Source organism: Dreissena polymorpha, chromosome 12 (genome assembly GCF_020536995.1).
Source record: "Dreissena polymorpha isolate Duluth1 chromosome 12, UMN_Dpol_1.0, whole genome shotgun sequence".
Taxonomy (NCBI): Eukaryota; Metazoa; Mollusca; class Bivalvia; order Myida; family Dreissenidae; genus Dreissena; species Dreissena polymorpha.
This window is the reverse complement of record NC_068366.1, coordinates 201,215-228,194: the sequence shown is the minus strand read 5'-3', so window position 1 is coordinate 228,194 and position 26,980 is coordinate 201,215. Positions and strand designations below refer to the sequence as shown.

General features: G+C 36.6%; 2 protein-coding genes across 6 annotated transcripts in view; one reads left to right on the top strand and one right to left on the bottom strand.

Annotated features, from left to right (window-relative positions):
• Nucleotides 1-26,980, top strand: part of LOC127853479 (zinc finger protein 107-like) — a 274,428-nt gene that overhangs the window by 132,065 nt on the left and 115,383 nt on the right. The gene's annotated exons all lie outside the window — the stretch shown is intronic.
• Nucleotides 10,250-21,916, bottom strand: LOC127853755 (uncharacterized). Its single transcript, XM_052388527.1, has 4 exons — nucleotides 20,981-21,916; nucleotides 18,311-18,469; nucleotides 13,893-14,226; nucleotides 10,250-13,563 (listed from the first exon to the last, which is right to left on the bottom strand). Exons 1-4 carry the CDS (start codon nucleotides 21,560-21,562, stop codon nucleotides 11,147-11,149), a joined length of 3,492 nt encoding a protein of 1,163 aa, XP_052244487.1. The 5' UTR covers nucleotides 21,563-21,916; the 3' UTR covers nucleotides 10,250-11,146.

Here is a 26,980-nt window from a genome sequence, read left to right as displayed (position 1 = left end):
TGAATTGCTTTAAAAATGCGATTTTTTTACGACAGAGTTTAAACACAAGTTTGCGAAAAAAAACATGTAAGATACTTATCAGTGTCCAGCTAGGATTGGAAAAGAGCAGCGGGGGCAATTTTGTCAAAAGGGCATTTTCAAGCGCGCAGTATTTTCTCAAAAGGCAATTTCGAGCGCGCGGTCGTATCCGGCATGCTCAATGTTGAATATTCATTTATATGTTATTTATAATTGCTAGAATATATTTTTTCCATTATTATTTAACCATTTAAATAAAATGTCAACAATAAGTAACAAATACATATCAATGTAATGCGACATTAATAAATAATAAAATGTCTCATTTTTTATTGTTTTTTTAGAAATAAAAGGGCAAGGCGGTGCTTCGGCAGGAAGGGAGCCCTTAAATGTATGCCTCTACATCATTATACATTGACAATACTGACAATAAAAATTGTTTTGACACGTTTCATTATTGTGATAACCTATGTTAAATCGTGTTATGCAAGAATCAACCGCTTTAATTGAATTGAGACATACTAAAACAATATGTTTCCTGGGTATGACCAATACTTGGTTTCTAAAGGGTGATCTAAAAAACGCTTCCACTTCAGTGAACAATACCGAAACCTCCGAGCCGCTCAGTGGACACCATATCAACTACGCCGTACTATCTTGAATTCAAGAGGCTAAATAAGCACACACGAATAAAACAATAGATCTTAAAGATTGGCAGATGTAAAACGCTTCATCCAGCAAAAAAACAACATTTAATTGTTTGGATGCATTGTTTTTGTATTGAAATATTTTTTGTGTTTTGTACACAATAATGTCCAAATTTGTATTACATTCCATAGTTGTCAAATAAGCTTTTGCCCGTATATTAGGTAGCACCTATAGTCACAGTATTATTTGAAGTCAGTGCTTGAAATAGAATGCAATAATACATTTAACAAATTTATGACAGAATAAAAATCCGTCAAGAACGTTGTAACCATATTTTTTAATTTCACTTAAAACCTATGTATGTTGTTATTTTTCTTTAACTCAGTTTTCTCAGTTAGTTGTACTTTTGTCGTCATTCAGTTATTTTATTCACCTATATATCTTGTTATGACATTTCAAAATAAGACACCAAATGATTTATTTTACAGTTTATGGTTTAAATATTTTACAACAAATAATGTAATTTAATGCAATGGGAGTTTGTTTAAATAATTTGTTCACAGTTCAACGGGTGGGGGGGGGGGGTGCGTATACAGGAGCGTTCCGGGTTTTAGTGGGGTAAGTTGGAACTTACTTACAAGATGGCGTCGTTTTCGTGTTTTTTGGGGAGAAGTAACGGATGTTTTCACCCGATAAGCCACTTAATATTTACATATCTTACAAATGACTACGCCCTTTCGTCTCTACAGTGTTTTTTTTTTTTGCTTCAAGGTCGTAAACGTCGGGATAAAACAGTTATCGAAGGGAAACCGTCCACACATCGGTTGTCTATTTACGCGACGTTCGAGGAATTAAATGTACACATATCATGTTCTCTTATAGTACATTTGTACGCACGTGTACATTAAACTTTAACGAAAATCACTTTTTTTTCATTTTCTCGACGCCGTTTCATCTCTGATAACAAATGTATTACAATAGAATTATTCACCCCCCTTTTTGGAACTGACTTCCTTTTAATCACAATTTTGGACCTGACTTCCAAATGACACATAGCCTTTTCCTATGTTAAAGAGCTCGATACGAACTTCCTACCATCTTTAATAATGTTTATATTTGTACTTCAATATTATAGTTGTATAGCATGCTATGTGGTGCAATATACGTGTTTTCTTAATCACGTTTCTAACTGCAGTATTATAGTGATGCTGTACGAAAAACCTACCGACCAACTAAATAAATTCACATATTTGCATGGATGGGTTGTGGGTGATGTACGAGCTAATAGAATGTTTATCAGCCTTTTTTAGTAATATTTAAATTAATTTAATGTATTTTATTACGTGCCGACCTTATTCTGGTATGAACTTTTTTAAACAATTGTTTTACTGCAAATGACAAAATGCTACATGTGAACCGTTTTCGATAGTAATTACAATTACCACGTCAGTACAGTTTTTAGAAGGGCGTAGTTCAAATAAAATGTTATTTATTTAAACAATCATTTCCGATATAACTACGCTCTTGATCGGCATAAGTATGCCTGTGATGTCAGTCGAGATTTCTCACACAATTAACATAAAAGACACTGGAATACATGGTTATGTCGTGTGTGTGTTTTAATGTGTACACTAAATAAGAACATGACCCTTATAACTCGTTTTATATATTCAACAGTGTTTAAACCGTCCATAAAGATTTCACAGGCCAAAACCTTACACTTTCGTCGCGACCATGGATTGGTGTCCGCTAAGTTTCGGAACCTTCCTGAAGCCGCAGCTTCTTCCGTGCCTGCACGCCATGTGTTTCACGTGCCTCAATGAGTATGCGCGCGCATCAGGGATCTTTCTGTGGTCGGTGTGTATCTTGGAACGTTCGGCACCGGAAGGCGGTGTGTCCAAATTCGACGACAAACAATACATCAAGGTGGAACAGACGCTCGAGCGCGCCCTAGCGGCAGCGCATGGTAACGTGCCGAGAATGAGATAAGGGCAACTCAGTGTTTTATTTAAGAAGTATTTGTTATGTATCTTTATTTATCGATTGCTCATGAACGTCTTTTCGGAGTTCTGTTGTGCAGAAATTAAACCAGCTTGACAATTTTCTGCTTAAAGTTTTAGCTATGACAGATATTGCGATTTCAATATGATTGTTGTGAACATTAGCAAAAACAAATACATAAAGTATTCATTCCACCGCGCGATTCAAATACATTTCATGGTTCGTTATCATATCAGCCGCGTTCTGGGAAATCCGGGCTTATTGCATGTGCGTAAAGCATCGTCCGAGATTCGCCTATTCAGTCCGAACAGGATAATCGAGGTCGACACTATCCGCTTTTATCGAAAATTTGGAATTCAATCAACCATATTCTTAACGAAAATCAAATTTAGGCGGAAAATGTCGTCCTTGATTAGAATATTGAATCATGCATTAAATAAGCAGCGTTTTGGCAAACTAGTTTGCCATAACGCTGCTTATTTAATGCATGATGCAATATTATAAAAAAGAGTACAACAGAAATGATCATTTATTTGACTACTTGTAAATACAATATTCTGTTAAGTTGTTTCTACTAACCATATAGTAAAAATGTTGTTATTTTTAATTGTCCACGGTCAAGTGGCAACTTTACTCCTAAATATTGTCTATGCCGTACCATAAAAAGCCTATTATATGAACAACAACTAAACACATACCTAACTGTTGTAATTGTTAGTATACGCGGTTATCGCCCTAACACATACGCCGTTTTGTCCATTGTTACATTGCCCATACGCCTAAGTTTCCCATATGTTTGGTTTATCCTCCCTCACCTTACCCACACGCCCGAGTTTGCCTCCCCCAAATTACCCATACGTCTGTGTTATCCATACGCACGTATTTCCATCCTTCACATTACTCATACGTCCGTGTTTCCCATACGCCAGTGTTTCTCCTCCCTCAAAGTGTGCAATGAAAAGAAGTACTCCACACCAGTGCCGCGTCGAGAGCGAAACTTTAGACGGGAACATCTGCGCCTAAACGTTGTTCGAACCCATGCCCTGGTCAGCCTGACAGGGCCAGAGGGAAGGCACTTCCTCACGATGACTGGTGGGTGGTCGGCGTAATAAGTGCAGTTCTTTTCTACCAGAATTATGCAAATTCACATTTGCACAGAACAGCGGATAAGTGAATATGTGCGCGGGGGTGGTACCGTCAACCGTCAAATTTTTTATTTAACTGGGTTTCCGCTAAGAAGAGACGTCCTTTTATAAAAACAATGCCATAATCATACGTGTTCAGCCCTGTTCGACAGAGCGCGCCTCATATTATATTGCATATATCTCTGAATCAAACCAACGGTCTTACAGAAGTAACAGAAGCACGGAAATACAATGTGGGCAAAGATATCAACGTAATGACGCTAGTGGTTTACTCCACGTTCATTTATATTAAGTAGAACGTATAGAATCAGCATGACAATATAATCCAAATAAATTAACACTTTACGTATTAATGGCTGAAAGGTAAATTTGACACCGATTTAAGCAAGTACTTGAGATGTGTATATTTATTTTATTGCCGGAACATAGCTTAAATACGAGAATGAATTGATAATCGAAACCAACCTTCCTATCGATACAAGTCATTTAAAAAATGTAGATTGTTTAATATTATTTCGTTAGCCACTCCGAAATACATTGTGTATGTGTAGTGTGATAAAACCAATATAAAGATGTATGTATGCTTACATTGTACATTACATAATAGGCTAGTGCTATTGTTTTGTGTTAATTTGCTACTGTCTTGCAGGTTACTGGGACAATCATATCAACGAGGAGCTGACGTTATACTGCCGCACATGCCAATATCCGATGTACATGCGCTGTCGCCCGACCACGCACGATGACCACACGACCGAGAATCTCATGGATTTCGCGTCGCGCATTAGACGCGACCTCAGAGTCGACTTGGACGAAAATAAAAGCTACCGGCTCCATTTGTTAACGTAATCCAGGATCTGCGAGTGTACGCCGAGAAAAAGATTGAACCAAAAAAGTAAAATAAAAAACTTGGTGTCCGGGAGGCGGGAGCAGTTCCACAAAGCGATAGATCGGTAGTGTGCCGCCATGTTCAGAAAACTGGAATTGGTTCATTAGCAGGTGCGCGATGTGGAGGACATGGGCGCGTTGGAGTGGGACATGCTGACTGTAACGCAGACGATCGCCACAGCCAACCAGATGGCAGACTTCGGTTCGGATATCAAGGACATCATCGGAAGCCTCAAACTGGCGAAGAAGGAAGTGTCTCTCAGTTTGACGGACATCAAATTCAACTTTGAGTTCACCTTCCAGACACATGCGGAAATGGGTCTGCGGTACCTAGTCGGGCGTCTGTCCACAGACCTGACCCGCCCCGCTGCATCTCCATCAGCTAAGTGGATAAAACGTATAACGTCATCAGCTCAATCTGTCCCTCGACGGATGTAAAGTGCTGGATGGCGTACGACTAGAAGACCTAAGTGTTCCTATTCGACAGGTTCGGGCAGTGCATTCGAACCACGTCTCTTCGCCGCGACGTGAATTGCCTGGCGATATACTCGGACGGGAACGCGCATGTGTCGTGTCGTGAGGAGCACTCCGTCAAGAGATTTGATAGGATTTTTGCTCCTGGGTTTGAACTACTGACCCTCGGTGTAAAAGGCTAAAGCTGAAACCACACAGCCATCCATGCTTTCATTAGATACTACTTATGATATACTGTTTAAAAGCAATCAATCAACGTGATAGAGTATATAATTTCACACCAGCAATATGAAGTTTTCTGTAACCTTGAGGCAAAACGGCCATATGTAAAGATCTCAGTTGACGAGACTTCGGTGCAGTGGCACTTCACAAGGGATGTGAGTGAGAGTTGTGCAGTCAGTTCTATTTTAAGAAGGGTGTAGTTTACTATAATTTACTATAAAATAATTTAATTTAACTACATATTATTTTGACGCTGGAAAGACACACGTTCATTTATCGAATAAAATCCCTCGTACCTTAGAACGTAATTAATACACATCATGGATTTTCCTACCACACGCACCCAGAAATATTAAAAAAGTAATTGCAAGTGCCCATAAAGAGAAAACTGCCCTCACATAAATGCTTTCATTTTTAAAGAGTATACAATTTCACACCAACAATATTGAGTATACTGTAACCTTGAAGCTAAACGGCCTTATGTAAAGATCTCAGTTGACGAATTCTATACATAGATGGTGACGTGTACACAATGCAGTTGACGATGCTTCGGTGCAGTGGCACTTCACCAGGGATGTGAGAGAGAGTTGTATAAAGAAGGGTGTAGTTAACTATAATTTACTATAAAATAATTTACTTTAACTACATGTTATTATGACGCCGTAAAGACACTTGTTCATTTATCGAATAAAATCCCTCGTATCTTAGAACGTTATTAAATTTTACATTCTGTCACGTACACAACAGTGTTCTCTGTTCAGTGACCAATAATATTATACAGTATGGTAATAGAACAGAGTTGACTTTGCAAGTTTAATCTATTTAATATAACGATGAAGTTAAATACATTTCGTGTCATTTAATACATGTTGTAAGTCAATTTGATATATATGTACACAAACAAAATGCAACAAGTATTCCTTTTTGGTTAGTAATAACAATTACAGAGTCAATGCAGTATTAAGAAGGGTGTAATTAAAATAAAGTATTATTAATTCACGCAATCATTTACGATATATACGTTATTCACGGTCATGAGAATGATTTTGACGACAGTGTAGCTTTCTTACGCAGAACTATAAAATAGCTGTTGGAATACATGGGTATGTTGTATTTTGTATCATGTGTAAAATCAAGAACATGCGATCGAAATCATTGTTTTTACTGAAAAGTGTTAAAACCGTCAATAAAGATTTCACAGGCTAAACCTTGTACTTCTATACTTCCATTGTGACCATGGACCGGTGTCCGCTATGTTTCGGAACAGTCTAGAAGACGAAGCTTCTTCCGTACTCAACAATGCGCGCGCATCAGGGACTATCCCATCCCGGTGTGTTGCTTGGAACTTCCGGTACCGGAAGGCGACGTGTCCCAATTCGAAGACGACCAGCAAGATGGAACAGACGCTCGAGCGTGCCCTGGCGGCCACGTGCCTTGCGAGGTGAGAATGAGCTAAGGGCCGCTTTTTAATTTAAGAAGATTTGTTATGTTTTAGGTTTTTCTATCGATCGACCATTAACAATGATTCGTATGTGTTGAACTTTAACCAGCTTTAAGATGCGCTACTTTAAGTTCCATTTGTGTTAGATTATGCGAATTCAAAATGCGCGTGGTCAATGAAGCAATACACATACATACATATTTCATGTCAACGCGCAGTACACACAAATTTGTGATTCGTTATAATATTAGCCGCGTTCTATGGAAACTGGGCTTAATGCATGTGCCATTAATGTACACGTAGGCAAATCAGAGACGATACTTTCCAATTTTAAGGAAGTCTCTTCTTAAAGATAATCAAGCTTAGGCGGAAAGTGTCGTCACTAATAAGCGTGGAATGCACCGGCTTATCTGGCAAGACACTTCACGCACATGCGTTAAGTCCAGTTTTCATAAACGCGGCCCATGTATTGCCTATTGCAATATTTACTATTAATTATCATAATGGAGATGTACATTCCTGTTTTGAATACAACATCAATACAGTTGTTTCTAATTATCATAAAGGGATGTTTTTTTTAATTACCTTCGGTCACTGGGCAAACATTTATTCCTTAATATTTTCCATACCGTACCAAAAAGCACAGCGTACATGTATTAACGATTTTCGACAAAACCCATACGGTCGTGTTTTCGCATACGCCCGTGTTTCCCATACGCCAGTGTTTCCAATACGCCAGTGTTTCTCATACATTGTTGTTTCCCATACGCTAGTGTTTCCCATACACCCGTGTTTCCCTAACCCGTATTACCCATATGCACGTGTTTCCCTCACCACATTTCCCATATGCCCGTATTTCCCCTATCATCTATACGATAGGGTAACACCAGTGTTTCCCATCCCCGAGTGTTTTCCCATACGCCCGTGTTTCTCTCCCTAGGTGCTAAGAAAAGGACGCCACCCAGCGCTGCGTCGACTGCGAGAACTTACGTGGCGTCTGTAGCACGCCCTGGTCAAGAGGCAAGGCACTTCATCATGAAGACTGGTAGGTGGTCGGTTTCACAGTTGAAGATCTTTTCTCGCATGACTGCCCTTATGTAAAATGACATAGAACAGATAGATGGATAGATTCTTTATTTCCTCCATTCATGGAGAGCTTAACACATTTACAACAAGTATTTACATCATTAATGTAAACAATAGATAATAATATGTGTATATTAATATATGTACATGCATATCAACAACAATAGAGAGACGATTTTATAATTAGCACACTCACAAACTAACAAACTAGTCTCAGCAATAGGATTGCTAATTGATTATTCAGGCGATTGTCATCTGTAGTTGATAGCGTCATTTCAAACAACGTTACGATTTGTTCTAATGGTGTCTTTCGTATTAATTCAATAAAACACTGAAACCCCTTTTGGTAAATGACAGCATCCCAAAGTGATTCACGTAAGAGTTCCCTTCTCGAACAAAAACACACTGAATGAAGTAGTTTGTTTTCCGTGTGTATCCCACACAATGAGCACACTGTTGTGTACGATCTAGAGAGGAATCCTCCCAGTTGTGCCATCAGGGTGGCTATTAAGGGCGATAGCTTAGGCGAAATTCGGGATATTTTCCAGAGGGATGAGGGCTTATCTACGTGTAGAACATCATCAAGGTTCAATGTGGGACACACGTCCCGGATACTTTCCAACTGTCTGTGATGTTCCGGAGCGGATACCGATCGTTGGAGCATCTGTTTCCACGCTTGCTTAGACGGAAACAAACCTGATTGTAAATACCCGTCTAAACACGATTGCAGTTGGTATTTATACAGCAGTCTGTAGATTTCCGGAACGAAGCCTTTAGTTTGTTTGTCGTTATTCAGGTATCGTACAAGTCTGTTAATGAACACTTGTTTGGCAATGTATTGGTTTGGTAAACGACATAATTGACCAAAAAACACTAGCTTTTTCCTGTCAATGATATTCTCAATCGAGTTTACATTAATTGATGCTAATGCAAAGTCCGTATTCGTTAAGGAATGAAATTGCTGCATAGATTTAATACAGAACCGATGAGAGCGCTCAAGGCGTAACATATCGCTGGCACCGATAACAGTCCACAGTTCACCGCCGTATAATGCTTTCGGAACAACCACGGATTGATAAATTGTTCTGAAGGTGATTGGGCTGAGTGATGATGGATTAAAGCCGCTGCTGCATATACTCAGGTATGTACCTCGAAGCTTGTTGCAGGCGTCTGCTATAACTACCATTTACCGTATTTTCTAAAGAACCGCGCTCTGTGAAAACGGGGCTTAATTCATGTGCGTAAATTATTTAAATTCCGTTCAACGCAGTATACCTTTAAACCGGAAAGTGTCGTCCCTGATTTGCATGTAAAGACAGCACAGGCTAATCTGGACGACACTTTACGCAAATGCATTAAGCCCCGATTTCGTAGAGGTATGCTCAAATAAATTCGAACGTATATACCTGGAATAATATTAGGAACTAAATACATTTTGTTAAGCATTTTGTTACACTTTACTTAAACATGGCTGGATGGTAAACTTGACAATGATGTAAGCGTTTAAGATGTGTTTGCTTATTATATTAATTGAACGCGCTTAAATGAGGGAATGAGTATAGCATAGAACCAAATCTTCCACTTAATATAAATCATGTCAACATTTTTGAAAATAAAGTTATTGCAACACATGTTACATTATTATGTTGGCCACTCTGAAATATATTTTGTATTAGCAGTGTGAGCCATTGTTAGTCATATCAATGCAAAGAAGTTCCGACTACGAAATCCGAACATTTACGAGCGAACGCGAGACTAGCTTCGGAAGCACGACGTGTTTCTCATGTATACGTGCTTCTTCCGACGGTGCCGATGCTTGTAAATGTTGAAACCGTAGCTATTGCTATAATAGTGATAATTTATGGGTTAACTTTTTTACGAAATATTTTGCGGAATATTCGTTGATTTTAAGTAGTTATGTTACTTAAAAATGCTTTGATAATAATTTTATGAAATAATAAAAAAAATGAAGGCAATATTAGGCACTGTTTGCACACATTTTATTTAATACATTAAATGTCCATAGAATTAATTATGCTCTTTAAAGCCCGTTAGTAAGCCAATGCTTGAGTGTATATTGTTTGATGAACACTATATTTGCAAGAAGGGTCTCAGCAATGTGAAAAGGATTTTAAAATATTCAATGCTATATTTTAACCACTTCCTTAAATCATAGTCGGATCAAGGACGCGCAAGGAAAGCGGCGAAGACTAAGACGAAACGCACGTGTAGTATATACGTCACAATTAATCATTACACAAATCATGTGCATTAACAACCTCAGACATGATATTTACTTGGAAACAGATTTAACAGAAACTGTGAAGAGAAGTATAAAAAAGGTTTATTTGGAAAATATCATCTTAAATTAAACCATCTGTACAATTAAATAAAAAATAGTCAGTCCTTACAAGTGCAGCGATTTATTGATAATTGAAAAGAGTGAGCACGTTCAAATACAATTTATGGAATATTACAAGATTTAACCTCACATTTACTGTGAAATAATCTGCCGTTTATGATACAAATGTATTTCAGCACTGTATAGTTAGAAGTTCCTCCGAAGGTATAGTGCGTTCTTTTCATTCATAAATAACACATGATTACACATAACATAAATTATACGAGTCGTTAACATATAGAGGGAGGATTATAATGCATATATACAATATATTGTCTCGTGGAATAGGTTACTTAATAACTGGAAAACATATTATATTAAAAATACTTATTTTAACATAATTCAATGGCATATAAAACTCTCGAAGGGCGAGTGAAATAGAATACATCAGTGTTCCGTGAGATGCAAAGCACCGGAGACAAAACACAAACTCGTATATAATAAACTCTTCACTCGTTTTTCAAATGGAATGTATAGCTACATCATGAAGTTGTATAAATTATTGATAATAATTACACAGTAAAGCGAAAGCTAATTATTTAACATATAAGGGTGTTGTTTACGGTTTTTGCATTTTGTCCAAGCTTCAGTCAAAATCATTTAAAGATTTATATTAGTGAATTGAGCATCGCCACCAAATTTAAAGAACACAAAAAAAAGAAACGAGCACATTTAGATTATTCACTTTTCGCGTTTGTAATTCTGTATAGTTTTATAAATTTCCAATTATGAAGCAAATGTAAATTTGTAATGTTGTCTACGTGCTTAGTGTTATGTCACTCTCCTTTCGTCTTGAATCTGTGACAACTTGTTTGATAATTTTCACTTTGATAAAATGGTGCTCCAGGAAACAGAAATAAACCAATCTTTAGATATGCCATATTCTTTGAATTCGCATTGTGTAATATCAATGCCGTCCTGCTGTTTCATCCAGTTACAAGTTTCCGTGTTATTGGCAGTTATACGACAGTCCAACAATACACAACGCACACACGCGTCTCGTGATTTTGACCATACCACCATTGACTTTACATCTTGAGCGGAAACATTGCTGCGTATATAAACTACCTTTCTGATCGATTCAGGAAGAGAGGACAGCAGTGTAACCCCAGGAGTTGTCCAATATATTGTAAGCGTGTGTAGACTAGTCAGGGTTGGAAGAGCTGCACAGAGAAGGTCAATTGATTGAACATCCATCAGCTGTAGACGTGTAATGTTTTTACCAGTGATGGACATTGATTGTAAGATGCGCCCCTCTGATAATGGTGTTGGATATAATATAGAACACGAACGCATATAGGTGCAGTCTAAATTACTTAAAACGGTACCTCCATAACAAAGTAAGCTCTTGAGCTTAAGACCCTGTAGGTCGTATTGTACTTGGTCTGATTGAATCCAGTCTCTAAGCCGCAGATACGACAATGATTCTCTCGATTGCGAAATAATTTCCTGTACACGATTTGATAACTGTTGAGAATTGGAAAAGTAAAATGCATCCATGCTTGTGATGTTTGAGATGTTCATATCTATTAACGTATTTAAAGCATCGATTTCCTTGATGGTAGCACTTCTAAAATCATCAAGTGCTATATGAGTGAGTGTCAGTTGTAAGCACGGCTGTTTATTCGCCAACCTTTCAATAAAGCCACCCAATAAAATTCTTTGTGCTAAATAAGGCGTGGAAAATAGATCCATCTCCTGGTCTGAAATAGAAAGCAGCTTGCTTTTCATGTCGCTTGTTATGACATCCATCATGTGCTTTGACATTCTTTCAGCCACTGGAACACACATTCCACACGTGAAGATAAATAACTGTCCAATGTCCAGAATAGACTCACCATCACAATACACCCTCTGTATGTCTTTCAGGATGTCTTCAATATCCGTCTGATTAATTGCAATATGCATCGATGCTAGAAACTCCTGAATAGTTTTGTGTACGAACATGTATGGAATATTCTTTTGCTGGCTAAGCGCCAACGATTTTTTCTTTGTGATAATCCCTGTCTGAAGTAAGTAATCAACTTGTGTTTTTGTCATGTGGTTTGTCATTGTGTTTTCCGCAAAGACTAGCGACGATTCTTTACTAGAGTGTGTTAGTGTCTTAAACGCTAGTGCACATGCAGAGCGAATTAGCGACCCATTAGCCGACATATACTCGTTTTTTCCTGTTTCAAATATGTGTTCTATTTCTTTAACGCAAATTTCTTCAGTGTCAAAATCTTCAATTTGAAGTTTGTGCAACCCATTGGCTATGTGCATATCTAGCATATTCATGTATATAGAGCATAGTGAATCTTCGATTAAACGTCCAACGTAATACTGATGAACGAGCTGCACACAAATAGCTGGTATTGTCATGAGATTTCCCATGTTTTTATTCTCTAGTTTCTTCAAGAAATCATACAATTTGCTTTGTTGAGCCTTTTGCGAAATACCGTCTTTCTCAGCTAAAACATTAATGACATTTTCCGCCAAGATTTTGTAGTCCAAAACCCCCGATATTTGGAATATACGAGTTGACGTATCGCTCATTTTGAGGTTGGCAAGTTTCCAGGGGCGTGCGGTTATAATGTTTGTAATGTTATTTCTTTGTAAAAACTGTGGCATACTTCGATCTTTACACTTGCACGCTGAGTTAGATTTCGATGGGTCAGGGTGGTGCCATTCGTCTGCGGCGTCTGTCAGAACAATACATTTATCTTCCCAGACACTGTCATCCCATGGTAGTTTGTTGCTTTGTATGGCTTCCTCGACCATCTGGCTGACGTTGCACATGGTTCCACTGTAATCACGTAATGACACAAAAAACAGAAATTTGTAGTCTCGCAAAGTGTCAAGATCGCTGAAACCTGTTCGGTTTGATGCCTTTCCTCTGGTAGTGACTTTTCTTTTTTTCTTAGTACTGGCACCATTTTCTGAATGGGCATTACACCAATCAAGAACCAGTTTAGTTGAAAAGGTCGTTTTGCCACAACCAGGATCGCCTTGGATATACATTGTATTATTCTGATTCCCGTCACGATGAAGCAACTCTTTGTAGCAACTCACGTCGTTTTCCCCCCTTGATGTATTGTCCGTCTCAATCCCGCCACATCTATCTTCCTGGCCTCTTTTAAGTTCCTTGATGGACGGGGGAACGTAGATCCGTTCTAAAGGTACATCTATGTCAGGATCCAGCATCGACACCGGCGCGACACACTTCGACTGGTACTGTTCTATTAACCAGGCCTTAATTTCTGTAAGAAATAAAAACATAGGTTGTATACTGATAATTAAGTTAAACAAATAAATGCAACACGTAATTTTATATGCCACTGAATTTCCTCAGATGTTCCCACGATTAAGATATTCTTATTCCAACAAGATTGTAAATCTTGGTATATAATCTATATGTCCCATCTGTACCATTGTCACTGTATTTGATATGGGAGTTTTCTTCCTTATTGTATAATTTCAAAAACTTGACATGTCTATGATAAGAAAAAAGACCAGAACTACTTTACAGAGAAAACATTAGTTACAATACGTATTTAATGATAAAACGTTATATTCCATTAACACCTACTGAATAATGGACTGTCTCTTGCAAATGGACTCTCAATCGATGCAATGTCATTGCCAGTTCTTCCTAGATCTTGGTCCGAGTCCAAGCCCTTCCTTGCACGTTTGCTTTTTATGCATGAATTGTCTTCATGTGTCCTCTTTATAATCGCAATTTGTTCTTCTCCAGCTTTTATGATTTCTGCAGTGATGCTTTTGCCCGTGTTCTCCATTGTAACTACATGTTTATCCTTTTCGTATAAGAGAATTCTTTTGATTTCTTCTGTCAAACTTTCTCTGAATGCTTCAAGGATCTTCGTAACATCTTCGTCTGTTATAGCCAGTGTATTGTTCTTCAACTGTAAAATTTGAAATCAATATAGATCAAATCCAACAATTAATACTTAGATTGTTTGTGAACGTTTGTTTTAAGTTTAAATACACATTTTTTACCTTCTTTTAACTCCAATAAAAAACTAAATTCAACGTTAACCAATACATCAACTGTTATTGTCGTGCCTGAAATATCCCCCTCCCGCAGGCTTCTTTGTCACAGGGCAAAGGCAGTTCAGTTTTATGAACTGGTTTCCCAACTATGCAGGCTACATACCTATGAGGTTTTGTCTTGATTACTGATATTCTATTGAAGATATAAAGTTGACAAAATTTCAGTATGATAATTCACAAGGGCAATTACTGTGAAATTATAATAGCAAGAGTGACCGGCTATACAGTTTAAAGTCGTTACCTCTTTTCCGAGATATACTCAGGACACAATTCAAGTAAAAACAATAAATACAATAACTTTGAAAATACTCTATTGCTGAAATAGTTAATCTTTTTGGATGACACTTGGTCCGATTGTTTTAAAACAAGTTTAACCATATTTATTTATGCTCGATTGCACGGAAAGCCTAATGCTTATTGATATAATCTCGACTCCGTTCCCTGGGTAGAATCAGTACTTGGTGTCGATACGGAGAATCTAAAAAACTCTTCAACAATGGAGATCAAATCCTTGAAATACCGGACGCAAAGCGGACACCATATCCACCACGCCACAGCGACCACACGGAATCCGACTGTTTATCTTGACAATATCTATCCAGAGTTCAAGTCAAAATACTAGGTCATCATGTCATACCGTAGAAATATCGTAAAATCTGTCTAGAGGTCACATGTACGTCTCAAATCTTGACGTGAATTTGTAAAAGAGTTTTTTTGCATAATATTTAAGCTTAGCTCCAATTTCGGTGACGGAAATCGAAAAGCTAGTTAACCAGGTAAAAAACATTGTTTCCACTCAAGAAGACTCAATCTTGATAAAAAAAACGTTATTTTTCTCAAAATATGTATTTTTACATCATGACAAATTTTATAATAATTTTGTAAACAAATATAGACGCGCAATTTAATGAAAATTTTTTGCTGTAACATGGTAAAGATGTTTATCTTCGCAATATATATTCCGAGATTGCTTCAGGGTCACGCGTGTCAAAAAACAAGGCCATTACGTTAAATCTAAAAGAAAACTTGTTACTATAGAAACCACATCAATGACTAAACCGTGCTGAAACTTAATCAAAATATTATCTTGACAATATCAAAGCCGATTATTAATTTAATAAATCACCAAAAAAAATTAGGACACAATGTCAAATGTACAAAAAACTTATAATACTATTCTAGAAGCAATGTGTATGGCTCAGTCTTGATGATACAGTGTAAGTATCAATATTTTGAACAAAACTTCAAAGCAATGTTTGAATTAAGTGAGATGAAATAGTACGTCAGCCGGTCATGTCTTTGACAACTGGTTAACCTTGAACTCAGGTGAGCGCTTCAGATCAAACACCGCTTTATTTATCTTGAATATACCCCTTGATCTTGGATCAAGTGAATGGGCTACTGTATGCGATACTTTAGGGTTGTCATTTCTGCTTAAATGACTATCTATCTTTGCTTGATAACTGTGCAGTATGCTTTCGACAAAGACCTACATGTAGCTGTTAAGAATTCTTATAGTTGACACTTATAATGGACTTGGAACTATCGGTCTCATACTTAAGCACATGACCCTTGCGATTTCAAAGAAGATGTTCAAAGTTATTTTGTATATATTAACTTATAATTCATGTGACCTCTGGTCCAGTTTACATCATATGTGCATGATTTAAACAACTTTAGTAAATAACCACAATGCTATGTAAAATATCAAATAGTAAGCCACTGACCTTTGCTCTTTTAGGGAATATATTAAAAGTTATTTACTATATACGTCTATACATCGCTTGTCCCCTGGGGTTATTTACTATATACGTCTATACATCACTTGACCCCTGGGGTTATTTACTACATACGTCTATACATCACTTGACCCCTAGGGCGTGGTAAGGATATAACACGGGACATTATTTTAACAAACGTAGTGGATTACCCGTCTTACTGTCTACAAAGTTACACAACCAATATAACAAACCCCATTACCTTTCAAGTTTCAGAGAAGATTTTACAGTTTAAAAAAAAACAAATATAATATTTCATGAAGATTGGAGAAATGTGACTTCTAGAGTGTTCACAAGGTTAACCATAAAAGGAATGGTTTGCGATAAACCGGAACCATTTTACAACTTAGCCAAGACATCTTTTAAACAAATGTGCCGACGAATATTCGCGAAGATTCGACTATAAATGAAACTTATATTGTTTGTTTACAACCTTTTTCCTCAAATCGACCTCATACATTGGTGGTTGACCTAACGTGACCTCGTTTCGAACTCGGCAAAATTATCATTAAGACAAATGATCTAACACAGTTACATACAGATTTGAAAAAAACATGCCTCTAAGAGTGTTAACTATGTAACATGCCTCTAAGAGTGTTAACTTGGTAAATGCTGACATGCCTCTGAGAGTGTTAACTAGGTAAATGTTGACATACCTCAAAGAGTGTTAACTGGGTAAATGTTGACATGCCTCTAAGAGTGTTAACTAGGTAACATGCCTCTAAGAGTATTAACTACTATTACTAGGTAAATGTGGACATGCCTCTAAGAGTGTTTACTAGGTAAATGTTGACGTTCCTCTAAGAGTGTTAACTAGGTACATGTTGACGTGCCTCTAAGAGTGTTGACTGGTTAAATGTTGACATGCCTCTAAAAGCGTTAACTAGGTAAATGTTGACATGCCTCTAAGAGTGTTCACTGGGTAAATGTTGACATGCCTCTAAGAGTGTTAACTGGGTAAATGTTGACATGCCTCTAAGAAAGTTAACTAGGTAACATGCCTCTAAGAGTGTTAACTACTATTACTAGGTAAATGTTGACATGCCTCTAATTGTGTTAACTAGGTAAATGTTGACGTTCTTCTAAGAGTGTTAACTAGGTAAATGTTGACGTGCCTCTAAGAGTGTTGACTGGTTAAATGTTGACATGCCTTTAAGAGCGTTATCTAGGTAAATGTTGACGTTCCTCTAAGAGTGTTAACTAGGTTAATGTTGACGTGCCTCTAAGAGTGTTGACTGGTTAAATGTTGACATGCCTCTAAGAGTGTTAACTAGGTAAATGTTGACATGCCTCTAAGAGAGTTAACTGGGTAAATGTTGACATGCCTCTAAGAGTGTTAACTGGGTAAATGTTGACATGCCTCTAAGAGTGTTAACTAGGTAACATGCCTCTAAGAGTGTTAACTGCTATTACTAGGTAAATGTTGACATGCCTCTAAGAGTGTTAACTAGGTAAATGTTGACGTTCCTCTAAGAGTGTTAACTGGGTAAATGTTCACATGCCTCTAAGAGTGTTAACTAGGTAACATGCCTCTAAGAGTGTTAACTACTATTACTAGGTAAATGTTGACATGCCTCTAAGAGTGTTAACTAGGTAAATGTTGACGTTCCTCTAAGAGTGTTAACTAGGTAAATGTTGACGTGCCTCTAAGAGTGTTGACTGGTTAAATGTTGACATGCCTCTAAGAGTGTTACCTAGGTAAATATTGACATGCCTCTAAGAGTGTTAACTAGGTAAATGTTGACATGACTCTTAAGAGTGTTAACTGGGTAAATGTTGACATGCCTCTAAGAGTGTTAACTGGGTTAATGTTGGCATGCCTCTAAGAGTGCTAACTAGGTAAATATTGACATGCCTCAAAGAGTGTTAACTAGGTAAATGTTGACATGCCTCTAAGAGTGTTAACTAGGAAAATGTTGACATGCCTCTAAGAGTGTTAACTGGGTAAATGTTGACATGCCTCTAAGAGTATTAACTAGGTAAATGTTGACGACGGTCTACACACGACTTACAAAGCACGTTGGTAGCACAATGTGTCCAGGCGAGTTAAGACGTGCATAATGCTACCTTATGAAATTGCAATTCTTTAATGGAACGCATTTTGTAATGTTTGTACAGTTTGTAAAGTTTGTACCATATAACTACCGTTTTGACCTACCTGTGTTATTTTGTCCACGGCAGACTTCGAAGCACCCTGGTGATCGGCATTTTTTAGGCTCTGCAACAACGCTACTAGAGTGTCGATGGCTCGGTCACTCTCCTGTTGAGTCATGGCGTTTGAGGGCGCATGGCGAACGTCACGCCCAACATCTCTAGCCTGAAATATCAATTTGTCATTTACCGCGTTTCCTTTGTGTGCAATAATTCATTAACATGAGTGCCTGCGTAATTTGTTTATTGGTGTATGCATTCTGTTTTATAATGTCAACAGCAAAAAAAACAAGGACTGTTTGTAAAACATGCATGCCCCCCATATGGGCTGTCAGTTGTAGTGGCAGCCATTGTGTGAATACGTTTTTTGTCACTGTGACCTTGACGTTTGACCGTATGTAAGATATCATACGGAAACCATTGTACTCTTTCGAGTCACTGTGACCTTGACCTTTGACCTAGTGACCTGAAAATCAATAGGGGTCATCTGTCAGTCATGATCAATGCATCTATGATGTTTCATGATCCTAGGCGTAAGCATTCTTGAGTTATCATCCAGAAACCATTTTACTACTTCGAGTCACTGTGACATTGACCTATGACCTTGTGACCTAACGAGAGCTGTCAGAGGACAGCCCTCTCGACTATTCGAGTGCTTGACAGTATAACATAAGCCATCATGGGGAAATTGTTCATATTCAATAATTTATTAGACGATCGTTCAAAATAAAAAAAGGAAAAAAAATTGGGGGGGGGGGGTAGGGGGTGAGAGGGGGGTATAATGTGGGGTGTGGTAATTTATTAGATGTTGTATAAATATAAAAGCAATATGTCAAGGGACAATGAAAAAATAACAAATGATCTCACACTGACATGAACAAATATCCTCCATTTATTAAACATGAAATTTAAACTGATTGCATTTGTTTCCCCTGTATATAAGAAAGATATAATAGTGTATTACCTCCCCTGTCCTGCTTATATTTATATTAATCAACAAAATTATACATTAACACAATATTAAATATACAAAATATACAAAAAAATCTCATATTCTGATAATATTTTTACTGATCCACTTTATTTTACTAAAATGATGATGTTTCATTGGACTGATAATTATAGATTTAGGATTACAGACCAGTTGCTTCAGTTATATTGTTCAGAGTTCGCCCTGTTGGCCGCGTATGCGTTCTTAAGTTATCATCCAAAAACCATTTTACTATTTCGGGTCACCGTGACATTGACCTTTGCTCTAGTGACCTCAAAATCAAAAGGGGTCATCTGCGAGTCATGATCAATGTATCTATGAAGTTTCATGATCCTAGGCCTAAGCGTTCTTGAGTTATCATCCGGAAACCACCTGGTGGACGGACCGACCGACAGACCAACACGTGCAAAGCAATATACCCCCTCTTCTTCGAAGGGGGGGCATAATAAAGAAAGAAAGTAAATGACTAATTCATAAGTATACACATCATACAGTACAAGTAGGTATTCATTAAAAGATCTGGAATCTTCAAGTATCGTACCATCAATTATTTGTCTGTTGCTTAATTATGGTTCACATATTACGGACAAAAGACCGCATATGAATAAGAGCTTGTGAAAACTGATGTATCTGTTTTTTCCATGTTTATAAGAATGTTAAAATAAATAATATGGATGAAATTACATTATGTTTGTTTGCATTTAAATCTTGAATAGACGCTACAAACTAAGTGTATGCAGTTAAGACTGTCATTTATGAATTGCTACAAAATTGCTAGTATTTTTAGTGGCGACTGAATTCAAACTAGGCGACAAAGGTATGTGAAAGAATATTAAAACTTTGGGAGATACGTACATTTATGAAATGTTTCATTCGTAAAACAAGCATGGTGTCCTTCAGTGTAGCATTTTAATAAATTGATAATCATGACAATAAAAATTGTTTGACATGTGACATTATTTTGATTATCTATGTTTAATCAGTATATGCTAAAATCAACAGTTTTAGCCAGCTTTAGTTGAATTGAACATAATACAATTACATTTTTCTGTGTAGGACCGGTATTTGGTGTCTTAAGGGTGATCTAAAGAACGTTTCCACTTAAAGAATCAATACAGAGATCTCCGAGTCGCTAAGCGAACACCTTAATCAGTATGTCGCAGCCACAAAACTATCGTGGAATTCTAGAGGCTTAAACAGCACACAATAATTGCAAAAGCTTGGTTGATGAATAACGCTTATCAAGCAAAATAGTATTGTATTGAGTATTGAGTTTTTTTATGCATTATTATTTATTATTGAAACAATTATAAAGTTATGTAGACAATAATGTCCAAATTTGTGTTACAATACATGGATATCAATTTAGGTTTTGCCAGTAAATAAGGAAGAACCTATTTTCATATTATATTGAATTATATGTTCAATCCGTGAATGTAGGTAACATTAGTTAACTTTCTTGAGTGTTTTCGCCAGAGAGTACGATCATTCTCAAATTAACCGCTTTAATTCGATGTAATTTATGTAATAAAATACGTTAATACAAGTTTCTGAATAGCTTAGTTGTTAGCCTATGGCAGAGTATATAAAAAGTCCTATGATTTAGGATCATAACAGGAAAGTATTAAAGTATCAAATGCGTTTTAACTTTTTAAAATTTTAACAAACCTCCTGCAATAATATTACCTTTGTGCAGACATTTTCCGTTTGTGACAGGTCGTCCGTGAAATACCTTTGAAAGAATTCACAGTTGTATATGACATTTACTATGCCATTAAAGTCGGTATCTTCTGCTTTGTTTGCATCTTTGTAGCCGTCTTTTGAGAGATAGCATTTGGCAATCTGCCAAGAGTGTACACACCATTTGCACGCATCAGTGTTTACCCATGTGGGGCCTTGAACGCTTTTTGGCTTTGAACGATTGCGAAATCGGTGATTTTCTACAATTTCCTTACAAATGTTGTTACATAAATTGTTACCGGGGCAATTCTGCGGCTTGTAAATTGCATGAAATTCGCATTTTCTGTATTTGCAGCACTTATTATCGGTATCACAGGGCAGCACGTTTGCAGTGTGACATTGACTGCAGACAGCGATCTCCGGAATACCGTGTTTTCGCTTTATCTCTTTACGGATGGTATGATAAAATTCGTGCATAGCCTCTTTTACAATGTCGAGCAGGCATTCACGTGTGATATTCATACCCATGGCCGCCTTAAACCAGTTCTGGGTTTCCGGCCTTCGAAATATATCCCGGTAATCCGACATTTCCTTTGCAATAGTTTATTTGCAGTTTTCTGTAAAAAGTGAAATAGCAATTTTTACTAAATACATTTTAAAGTCAAGTCTACGTTATTTAAGTGGAAACATTTCACATTAGACAATAGACACTTTCAAAAACGAAAGTGCACCATGAATTTACTGTGCCGTTGAAAATGTACGTTTAGCTCGTTTACATTCCATGATGATACTGCTAACAAATTACGCCATCACCCCATATAGAGCACTACACATCCACAACAAGATATTTGTTGATAACATGCATTTATAACAATGTTAATGACATTGACTTATTCACTGTTTGTGTTGATTTTTTTTCAATGCGGAAGTATTGAATATAGAAGGTAGACAATTTTAGATTTTCCAACCCCTTGCAGCGGTTACCTCGCCTATTGTACTATAGGTTACATACTCAGTTTTATATCCAGTAGGGATAAAGATATACATATTTCATAGTAAAAACACTCTTTTATTACAGTTTTATTACAGATTACAGTTTACTAAATATACCCTGTATAATATGAACATTTATTTGAAAACACGATTCTCTGTCGAGGCACTTGTCAGGACTTTTTCGACGTAGCTGTTTAACGTCACTTTTGACATGAGATGACCTTCATTAATGATAGGTCCCAAATGAATAAATCCGAATTGTGCATTGGCTATTAATACAAAAATCACCGTAAACATTGGATGCATATCATTTGAACTGGTATCGGGTCCGTTCGCCCTTGTAACACATTCGCCCTGTGTCCGTTCGCATATTTCGGGAAACAATAGAAACAGATATTTAATAGTACTTGTATTCGTAAGAGTTATTTTTCTGTATCTTCAAGTGAGTTTTATGTGGCTAAATTATCATATTTCGAAGTAACCAGATGCCGAAGTGACTAGATACCGTAAATTATCACAGTATATAAAATGGAGCTCAAACATCTGATTCTATTATTTCAAAAATGGATAATGTGTGCATTTCGTGCAATTTGGAGGTACAGCCTAGACAACATGCGATTACATGCGACGTTTGTGAACGCTGGCAGCATCGGCTTTGTGGGACTGATAAGTTAAATTTATTTTGTCAAGTGTATATAATACATACATCTACAATAAAATAGAACTATTTAGTTATTATTATTTTATCATTATTGCTAGCTATTAGCATTTATAATAAACTATTTGGAACCGGTGAGTATGTAAATTCTAAATTTTAATGTACACAATATGAAGTGCATCATGTATTTTATTTTATATATAAGCTGTATATATTTATAAATCTTCGTATAATAATATGTGTATTATAATCATTAAGATTATGAGATTTTGAGTGTAACTTTTTGCGTTGTTTATGGTTCTTTAATTCAACAATATATAGGTGAACCATTTGCCGGTTTTTCTAATTTATTATAATCTTGTCGATCCCTGCATTAGCAAATCAATTTAAAATTCATATAATCATCATTAAATCTCAATGAAAACATCATCAATATTCATTTAATATAACTGATCAACTTGCAATAATTCCCGTGTGCATCGCGCTGTGTGAAGTATCAACTGGCCTTTATTGATCGTTGTCGATTAATTAAGAGATTAAAGATGTAACGGTATGTGTTAATTGATTCTATTACAGACAATATTTTAGGCAATTAAAGTCGTGGTGTGGGTGTCAGCGAAATTTGTTTATGTCAGTGTCAGTTCATGAAATTAGATACAGTTACTAGCGTTGTTAATAAGTAAAATATTATTTAATTGCAATTTTATCCTGTTTTGTTATATAAAATACTTTATTGAAATTATTGTGTTGTGGAAATGTAATCAATATTTAGTGGGTTTTTTTATTTAAAAATTGCTTACAGTGTGTCTCTTTTAGGAATCTCGAATGAGGCCTATCGTCAGGCCAAACGAGGAGATGATGTGTTGCATTTCATATGCAGACAGTGTGAGGAAAGAAACTGGCCAGAAATCACCGATGCGGATGAAGGAGATATCACCAGCACTGACCAACAATGGATGGACAACTCGACATCTACAGATGTATCATCTATCGCTGCTGATACAGATGTATCATCTATTGCTGCTGCTACAGATGTATCATCTATTGCTGCTGCTGCAGATGTATCATCTATCGCTGCTGATCTCGAACCGTTGGATGGGACATTCAATATCACGCAACGCACATTCGACGTGACAATGGAACCGACAGAGACGTTCGTATACATTTAGAAAAAAGTCTACAGAAATTATATTCGATGAATGCGTTAATTAAAATTAATTCCGGATTGTCTTTTTATTGTATTTAGATTAACCTCAATACGATATTAATTAGTTTAAATTACCTTTTGAATTTATCACAAGTGTTTCTTTACAGTATTATAAGAGTACCTTATTTTAAAGCAATTTATTTTTTCTCGATTTCTTGAAATATAAAAAAAAAAAATTAGAACACTAGCGGAGCCTGAAGTACCGGACAAAGTGATAGAAGATGTTCCGATAACTTTCACTTTGCTAGAGAACGGCAGTAAACGAGGCGGCCGATTGCTGGTGTCAAGCAACGGATATTCATACGGCCTGAAGGTACTTGCGATGACGCTTTATTATTGATTATGAATTTAAATTACCAATATTATATTAGTGTATTATTTTATAATATTCATACGGCGTGAAGGTACTTACGATGCCGCTTTATTATTGAATATGAATTTCAATACCAATATAATATTAGTGTATTATTTTATAAAATATATTATACTCGATTGCCATGTAAGATAATACACATATTTCCATAATGCTAACAAGAGTTCCACACTCTGGCGGTGTAGCGTGAGAAGAAACCCAGCAAACATGCACATATGGGTCCCATATGGGCTGTTTCTGGGCAAACCCATATGGGTAAGCCCATATGGGAGTCATTTGGGTCCAATATGGGCTAGCCCATATGGGAATGCCCACAAGGGTCCCATATAGGTCCCATATTATTGCGCTATCGGGAAAAATATGTAAACTTGTATTTCTTTGATTAAAAACTCATTTCTTAAAACGTATGTAGGACTAACTTGATCTAAACTGCTAATATTCTACCCAAAAATAGAAAATCAATGCATAAGCAAATAATATGCGGCCCATATGGGTCCCATACGGGTCCCATATGGGAGTCATTTGGGAACTATATAGGCCTGCCCATGTGGGAATGGCGATAAGGGTCCCATATAGGTCCCATATTATTGCGCTATCATGAAAAAGATGTAAACTTGAATTTATTTGATTAAAAACTCATTTCTTAAAACTTATGCTGGACTAACTTGATCTAAGCTGCTAATATTTTACCCAAAAATAGAAAATCAATGGATAAGCAAATAATATGCAGTCCATATAGGTCCCATATGGGTCCCATTTGGGCCGCCCAACAAAGGACAAAATCAGCTACCGGGCTGTTTCTGGGCAAACCCATATGGGTAAGCCCAAATGGGAGTCATTTGGGACCTATATGGGTTAGCCCATATGGGAATGCCCTTAAGGGTCCCATATAGGTCCCATATTATTGCGCTATCAGGAAAAAGATATAAACTTTTATTTGATTAAAAACTAATTTCTTAAAACATATGTATGACAAACTTGATCTCAACTGCTAATATTTTACCCAAAAATATAAAATGAATGCATAAGCAAATAATATGCAGCCCATATGGGTCCCATACGGGTCCCATTTGGGCCGCCCAACAAAGGACAAAATCAGCTATCGGGCGCACATTTTTTTTGAAAATTCTGTTTTTGATATGGCTTTGTTTTAAATAATGTATATACTATGATTAATATGAAGTTATTTTCAAGAGATAATTTCAATTTGAATAATCGCGAAGAAAAATAAAGTATTTAAATAATATGCGCATGCGCAGATGTTAATTCCGCCTCGCGAAAACATTCAAAACAAAAACACTCGAAACGGTAAGTTGTTAAATTGTGATATTATACACGTAATTATATATTTCTTTTGAAATCAGATATATATTGCTGATCACGCATTATTTATTTATCTGTTACTTCAATGAATGCCTGTGTGTTTAATAATTTAAATTGCATATTATTAGATTTCTTCATCGCTTTGCCTTTGTCATGTATTTTCGCGACGTAAGTCGTAACGTTCGTTTATCGCCATAGATCAATCTCTTAGTTAAACTGCTTAATTCAACTTGATTCTGCCTAAAATTCAATACAAACTATTTATAGCAGACAGGCGCATGTCTGACAAAATGAAACACTAAATTAGTAATCATGCTAATGCATGAGAATCTTGCATATCTCATACATTGATAATATTAATTGAAACGTATATTATAATATAATGTCTTTTATAGGTCTTTGATTACTTGCACGCAAGCCAAGGTTGTCTGCCTGTGGACAAATTTTAATGATTATTTAAACACATATTTGCAGAATATTTAAGAAGTCTGTGTATTAGGAAATAATTAATTTCGTAATGTTTATTGTACAAATTTATTTCAGAAAATAAAATATTCACCACCACCTGGTTTGCCAACATCGTCTTTACAAGGAATGTCCAGCAGTGCATGACAGAGGCCGGTCACTCCCATTAAGTCCAGCTGAAGAGCCTTCCCAGTTTATAGGACAAAGTAACTAATTTTTGTGCTTGAAACTTTAACTTAAAATAATTTCATTTTTGGAATTACTGCTTATTAAATGATAGTTAATTACATAAATAAATGATGTAAACAGATAATCCAACTGAAAAAATAAATAAAATACACAGTCATTTAGTGATCTATAATAATACATACTTCTACTAATAAAAGAAACAAATTGACGTTGACGGGCATATAGGTGCAAGTTGCTATAATCAGCCCTAGCCGTACAACAGCTGTTGGGACAAATCGGGCCCACCGCCGTTATATCGGCACACATCCGATATAATTATATAAGACCCAGCTGTGATTTATATTATTGTCAACATAATTTTAGGTACAGTTCTTTTTTACTCTGTCTTCAGATGCAGTTACACAGATTTTAACGGTGTTGGAAACAATCAGAGACGAGAACAGGGAAATGAAGCGGATGCTGCAGCGGCTCTTGGCTAGGTCAGCTACTGATGACGAGCCAATGCAACTGCCAGAGAACATCAGTCTTCCAATTGGAACATTTGAGCAAATGGATGAGTTTGAAGAGCATCTTGGTGATGAAGCTACGATCCATCTTTTCTAGGACTGCTGCATAGTTCAAGCTTTTTTATCAAATATATTAAGCAATGTTGTCAATGTAATTGACAGTTCTTTCTTCATTGATCCTAAACCATTCCTTTAAGGCTCATCTTCTAAGAAAGCATACAATTTTTTTTATCTGGAAATGAAATGGTATATATTCCTTTGCAAAAGAAGAAACAGCATTCCAGTTTTTGAA

Coding starts and splice junctions, on each gene's coding strand:
- LOC127853755 (XM_052388527.1), bottom strand. CDS start 21,562: ATGTCGGATTACCGGGATATATTTCGAAGGCCGGAAACCCAGAACTGG. Junction 18,470..20,980: donor CGGAAAATGTCTGCACAAAG/GTAATATTATTG, acceptor TTGATATTTCAG/GCTAGAGATGTTGGGCGTGA. Junction 14,227..18,310: donor CCGTGGACAAAATAACACAG/GTAGGTCAAAAC, acceptor CAAATTTTACAG/TTGAAGAACAATACACTGGC.